Source organism: Sinocyclocheilus rhinocerous, unplaced genomic scaffold (genome assembly GCF_001515625.1).
Source record: "Sinocyclocheilus rhinocerous isolate Xijiao unplaced genomic scaffold, SAMN03320098_v1.1 scaffold542, whole genome shotgun sequence".
Taxonomy (NCBI): Eukaryota; Metazoa; Chordata; class Actinopteri; order Cypriniformes; family Cyprinidae; genus Sinocyclocheilus; species Sinocyclocheilus rhinocerous.
In genome coordinates, this window is record NW_015638928.1 from 772,274 (window position 1) to 779,484 (window position 7,211).

The 7,211-nt window shown below is 41.6% G+C and overlaps 1 protein-coding gene across 2 annotated transcripts in view; it reads left to right on the forward strand.

Annotated features, from left to right (window-relative positions):
- Positions 1 to 7,211, forward strand: part of LOC107750032 (ubiquitin-like modifier-activating enzyme ATG7) — a 78,022-nt gene that overhangs the window by 28,677 nt on the left and 42,134 nt on the right. For both annotated transcript variants that reach the window (XM_016565281.1, XM_016565282.1), the window contains exon 17: positions 134 to 209. In XM_016565281.1, the coding sequence (XP_016420767.1) occupies positions 134 to 209 (76 nt within the window). The remainder of the gene's footprint in view (positions 1 to 133; positions 210 to 7,211) is intronic.

Consider the following 7,211-nt stretch of genomic DNA (forward strand, 5'->3'; position numbering starts at 1 on the left):
CACACACACACACACACACACTCACACAGACTCACATAGACACACACACACTGTAACTAATCATAAAACTGCTCTTTAGGGGTGCACTGAGGTCTAATTTGAATGTGTTGATGTGTGATCTGTTTTCTGTCAGAGGTTACGCTGTGGCCAGTAGCAGTGATGACCGGATGAATGAACCCCCGACCTCTCTGGGTCTCGTCCCCCATCAGGTCAGTTATGAGCTCCTGTGCAGTGTCTGATGCATGTATTTGTCATTTTAAGAATGTACTTTATTATTATGTAAATACACTGTTGAACGAGTGTTGCAGATCAATAGCGTGTGCTGTTTGTTGTTCATTGTGGCGATATTATCATCCTCAGCATGAGATGGCATTGAAATTCACGCTGGTCTGAGCTGATCTGTTCAGCAGCATTTATGCAGATGATAAGTGACTTCTAAAGAGGGTTTGTGTCTCTTCAGTCATTGTCTGCCACAGTAATGTTAATGTCTTTGAATTATCTAGATTTGGGGATCTTCTCAGCAAATACCAGTCTATGCAGTTAATTACAATTAGTCGACTGGTTTAAACATTGTAGTGGATTGACGTGCCAATGACAAGTAAAGGCTGGAATACACTACACGACTTTTGCCCAGACTTTTGCCCCAGTTTAAAGTCTGCACAAGTTGATGCTAGTTGCCAAAAGTCCACAATTTTGTAGCTTCAGACTCTGATTTTTATGTGTGTCTGATTGGAATCATATTTAGTAAATGTGAACAGTAAAAAATCAAATGCAATTTTATTTTTACAAATCCGTTTCAAGCTACATTGATTAATTTACAAAGTCAGCAAGTGTATGACACCTAGTGGTTTAAAATCTGTTCACATTTTAAAAGTTGTGTAGTTATTCCAGTCCTATTTTTCCACACTAAAAACACATTCCAAAAATGCTGCAAAGCTTGACAGCCAGTTGTAATTTATTAGATGTATAATATAAAGTTATGTGAACATTGACTTTGAACCAATGATATTCCACTGTGGAACAACAAAGAAATAGAAATGAAAGAGTCAACAAAATGCCCTGCTGCTTGTCGTGGCTGTGGCTGGTTAGCAGACAATCTCAGATTTATAGAAAAGAGGGCTGCTTTATCACACCGCTAGTTTTCCTTTGAATTCCAAATATGTTACAGATATGTTGTTTATTTGCTCAGATCAACAAGTCATCAATCATTTTACTAATGTAAGTGCAAAATAACCACGTTGAATTAGGAAGGCTGATATAAGTCGCATGGGTTCATGTTCAGTTGATGTGTGTGATGCAGCGGTGAAGGAAGGTCGTCTTCTTCCTGCAAATATCACTCAGGACTTTCCCTCTTGACGCTTCTTTGTGTAATGCATTCACTCATTACATCAGCATCTGCTCTAAATATCCCTCTTCGTCCTGTGTCATTACCGTATAGTTTGACTAAGACACAAACTTGCAAAGAAGAAAAACCAGTCTGAAACTATATGTGTTGTCAGTATGAACAAAAGCTAAATGGAATTATAGAGAAGATGGCTTGTTTTTTTTCAGTCATGGCTGGGAGGTCTGATTAAATGTATCTCATGAACCTAACATCTGACCTTGTGATCCAGTCGACGAGTCTGAAATGCTCAGTTTCTGAAGAGTTGTGATGCATTTTAAGCAAATGTATGAGACTGTTAAAAGCGTAAGCTAAAACTATATGGGATGTGGGGTCCATCACGATTGTCTCCTGTGTCATTAGACAGCCGCTGAGAAAGAAAATGGAAAATTGAGTGACTTGGAAGACAGGAGCAAATCCCTGGGCTAATCCTTCATGAAAGCGGCTGATGGCTCATACTGAATGTCTTGTTTGTCTTAGACGCTTATCGTCTCACACTTGGGGACGTTCACCAGCTTTATGAGTCTCTAGAGTCAGAGAGAATGAAAAGGAAAAAGAGAGAAGATGGACTTGTGCATAGAAAGCATTGAGGATGAAGTGAACGTAATTAAGCTCACTCTGTTTGTGCTCCTCTTGACCTGACACTGCAGATGACTTCTTTTGAAATTTTTGAATGGATTGACTTCATATCATTTTATTTTTTTCTGTGAGTACAACTTAGTCAATGTTTCTTGCAGCATAATCGGTTACACATAGGAGTGTAGTGGTACATCGTACTATCGCGGTTTGGTTCGTGCGGTCAGACGAGGAATACAGTCAGTCACAGGCGATCAGTCCAGAAGGGGGCGCGAGTGAAAACACACTGCCAACCATCACAACAGGACAGAGCAGAAGAAGAGACGATCGACGCACCAACCCAAAACAAGAACGGCGAGTTCAGATGGCACACAAGAGCTCAAAGAAGCGCCTGCTTGTGTTAAATCAGCAGTCTGGGAAAGTTTCGGGGTCTAGAAGTGCACCGGATGACCGGCTATAAATCAGAACCGGTTTTTAGTTTTATTTTGGCCGGTCTCTACTCCAGAATTTCACACAAACTGCATTGCAATCATTTCCCGAAATGTAATTCGTGTGGAATTCTGTAAAGAGGTGAAAATACTGTAGCAGGCAGATCGAGCTCAGTGTTCGCGAAATACAGGATAGGACAAATATATGAATGCATCTCTGAGAGGAACTGACCGTCTTCAGATATGTTTCAATGGCATTTTCTTTTCCTCTTATCATCATATAATGCATATTAAAGTAGTGTTTATTAGCGCAGCTGCTTTGTTTACAGCGGTAACCAAGGAAACGCTGTATCGCTGCTGTTCCTTAAGCGCCACCTGCTGTCAGAGAATAAATCTGCATTTTCATTCAGTCCGTCTGCTGTTTTTGTTTTGCGCAGATGTTTGATGTAGCATCATTTCATAAATATAGTCAAGACCATTCTGTTTTTGCTTTAAATCTTTAAATTATACAATCTAATTCAAATCAAAAACAACTGCTCATGATGCATGTATGCAGCACTACTGTCTGTTCAAAATAAATGAAAAAAACCTGTTGTACTGAACTCGTATAGAAGCATGACCCCAAGACCGAGGTTCGTACCGAACCGTGAATTCTGTGTACCATTACAACCCTACTTACACATGACTCTTTCTACAATCTCTCTGACTCGTTGAATTTAACAGCAGCGCTTTCGAACCTCTATGACAAAAGGAGATGTTTAGTAGGAGGTTCATGCTGCTCCTGGAATAGTCAAGCTTCAGAAATTACCAGAAAGCTTAAAAAATCCATAACCCTTCAGCCTTTCTGAAGTAATTCGATAGCTGATTTGTCATTATTTGCCAAGTCAGATCTCATTAACCGTCACATATAACGTGTCACAGCAAGCTTATGTTGTTCATGTCATTCCAAACCTGTATGACTTTCTTTCTTCTGTGGAACATAAAATAAATTATTCTTATTATTGGTGAATTATGTCTTTAAGACATTAGTATTTGCATGAGCTCTGATATGGGCCACGTTGCTAAATTACTAAGTTGATGTAAATGTGGGCGGCCATATGTTAATGAGCTCATGGTTTTGATGACGTAACCATGAAGATCATTATAATCCCTGAACTCATAAATTGTTCTTGCCGGGATGAACATTAGGGCTTGTGTGGAACTGATTCGGATTCCACATAATTACAGTCCCCCCTTTTTGATTAACACTAATGGCTTGTGAAGATTGTGATTTGAACAGTTCTTGACTCGAGGGATTTTTTATGAATCGGGCTTGGCTGGTCATCATCAGTTGATCAGGTTGGGTTCAGTCTGTGCTCGCAGCTCAGCATCAGCGTTTGTCTTGCTGATGCTGTGGATTCAATGTGTGCTTCTCTGTCCAAATCAGTGGAAGAACACAGCTGTTCAAAACCCGTGAACAGAAATAAATGTCATGACGATCATTCTGTTTGCGGTATTTCAAATGGAACTGGTTCTGAATAAGAACCGAGCAATAGGAAAATCTGCAGAAGGTAGATTATCCTGATTTCAATATACACTGTAAAACAAGATTTTTCAAAGTTGTGAAGTTGTAAATAGAACCGGTAATTGAAGAATGTTTTACAAGAAAATACTCTTTCAAAATTTCACATTTAATTAAATGAGTTTCTTGCATGTCTTTGTGAAATTTACTAGCAGTTTCTCAGTGAGAATGATTTCAAAGTAAATCCTACATCTTTTTTTTTTTTTTCAGTGTATGATTCCTTCTAAAGGACACGATGGAAAAACACCAACATAAATCCAGTTGTGCTTGCGTGCACTATTAATCATACCTATTATATGTAATTGTTTATATTGCTATGTTGCAACTTCCAATTTCACAGTCTCGCTATAATTCATAAAGTGGCACAGCAGGACCCCCTGCCTGTGTGCTGAAGCTTAGCACAGCGTTGTAGCAAGAGCCCCCCGCATGCAACACACACACACACACACACACACACACACACGCACACACACATACACACACATACACACACACACACGCACACACACACACACACACGCACACACACACGCACACACACACACAGGCACACACACACACTGTCACACGGGGCTAATGACGCAGCTACAGACGTCAAAGAGCTGCTCTCTGGGTTATTAGCTCCACCAGTGTGCAGCATGCATATGCCCCTTCAGAAATAACGCTCCCCTCCTCAAGAACCCATAATTGCAAATATGCGACTCATAATGCGATTAATCAGAAAAGCTCTCTTGACTGTGACTAGCCTCAACACATCGACAGACGCTGGAGAACAGGACACATGCGACCACTGGGTCATTATAATCCCCGACCTCATAAATTGTTCTTGACGGGATTTAGTGTTCTGACCTTTGTTGCATTAATGTTGCGCTCAACATGACTGCATGCCACACTCATGATGGGTGATTCGTCTCTTTAGCTTGCACTGGCCCCTGCTGGATGTGTGGAGAACTGCAGCGCATCTGCTCTGAAGGTTTTTATAAACCAGAGCTCTGTGCTGATCTAGTGAGCAATATTATCATAGTGTGCATGAGAGCGGTGCTGGTCAGAACTGTGGTGTGATGAAGCAAGCAGCATCTCTTCCCTGTTTAGTTCATCTCAGTTTACCAGCCCTAACAAGACACAGTTTGATGTCAGGTCATTTTTTTTTTAATAAATTAATGCTTTATTCATCAGGGACACATTGAATTGATCAAAAGAGACAGTAAAGTCATTTATAATGTTACAAAAGATTTCTATTTCAAAAAAATAAAAAATATTGTGCAGCACAACTGTGTTCAACATTGATAATAATCAGAAATGTTTCTTGAGCAGCAAATCAGCATATTATACTGATTTCTGAAGATCATGTGACACTGAAGACTGGAGTAATGATGCTGAAAATACAGCTTTGATCACAGAAATAAATTACAGTTTAACAGATATTCACATTAAAAATTATACACAGAATTAATTATTATACACAGAAATAATATTTCACAATTTGACTGTATTTTTGATCAAATAAATGAAGCATTGGTGAGATTTCTCTCAAAAACTGTTGAAAAGTGTACGAACCCCAAACTTTTCAGTTATAGTGTATATTGAACATGAACGCTGTTCAGGACGCGGAAAGCTCAAGTCTCTGTGGTTCATTTTAAATAAGAGACACAGAAATTTGTTCAAGCCGTGGTCGTTCAGCCGAAATCCCGTCACTGGTGTGCACAGCTATTCGTAGCGGTTATAAATATAATAAATATTAATATATGGCGTATATAAATGTTATGCACGCAATAAGGGTTAGTCTTCCCTTTGCCATTGGTCGGAAATAACAGGGGTTTGGGGTAAAAATGAGTTAACAGGGTTTTGTTCAGTCACTGACTGAAGTGCTTTGAATAAATGTGGAAAAAAGTTGTGATCCCGTTAAATAAAAATTCGGTGCTTTACTATGAAGCAGAGTTAATGTAGATTTAGACTAATAACTAATAGGGTGATAACTTGTTCATATGAGTGCAATAATTCCAAATGAATGCCCAAAAGATAAACACTTGGAACACGATGTGAAACCATGTGAAGTCTGTATCAGTGTCTGTACAAGCTTTTGCTTGTTTAGAGAGTGTTTCAGGCGTCCTCATTCATTTAGCGGATGCTGCTTTAATGCAGACTAGCTTGCAGTGCACTCATTACAGCTGCAATTCTTCTGGGGATGCCAATGCTAAGTATCTCGATCAAAGACTTAATGGTTCATGGATCCTGAAGTTGAACCTACAACCTTTCAATTACCAGCACTATTTATTTATTAATTACCAGACATTACCAGATGTCTAATCGCTGAACACACCCCTGCAAAACCTTGATACACTTTATGCATCTTTCTTCATGTCACGATTGCCTACGGAAGGAACGAGGAATGCAGGAGAATCACAATCAACAGTCTGTTAATATCTGAAACAGGGAATACATGTAGCACAATGGACGATAGACACCGGACAAAGGAAACACATAACAGAACACTCTTTATATACTTGACTTGACGAGGGGATGACGAGACACACCTGGGAGCAATGAACAATTAACATGAGGGAGGAAACTAGGTCAGGCAGGCACATGGAGGGGGAGGGGGAGGGGAAACACACATACAGAGTCCTGGGGCATCACATATCGCCCCCCTCCCGGACGGCGCGTCCTCGCGCCTCAGGAACAACACAGGGAGGGACGGGTGGGACCTTGGGAGGAGGCTCAGGAGGAGTGCCAGGTGGAACCCAGGCCACAGCCATAATGACGACCCACAGTGGAAGCGACAGAGGGAGGAGCCATGGAGGAGGAAGGGCTGACGACTCCAGGGGGCCGACCAACGGCGGCGGAGCAGGTGGCGGAGGAGCCCGAGGCGGAGACAGAGAGCCATTTTATGAAAGTGAAAAAAAGTGAAAGTGAAGTGACGTACCATACTTGGAATTTGTGCTCTGCATTTAACCCATCCAAGTGCACACACACACCGTGAACACACAACCGGAGCAGTGGGCAGCCATATTGCTGCGGCGCCCGGGGAGCAGTTGCACTATTGTGCCTTGCTCAAGGGTCTCACCTCAGTCGTGGTATTGATGGGCCAGGAGGGAGCTAGGAGCCATGGTTGAGCCGATGGGCCGAGGCGGAGTCCGGGGCTTAGAGGGCTTAGAGGCAGTCAAAGGAAACTCCAGCCACGGCGACGCTGGAGGATGGCAGTCCTGCGGAGCTCGCACCGTGCTGATGGTGGGCTGAGGGCGAGCAGAGGGGCTGCCAGACGACA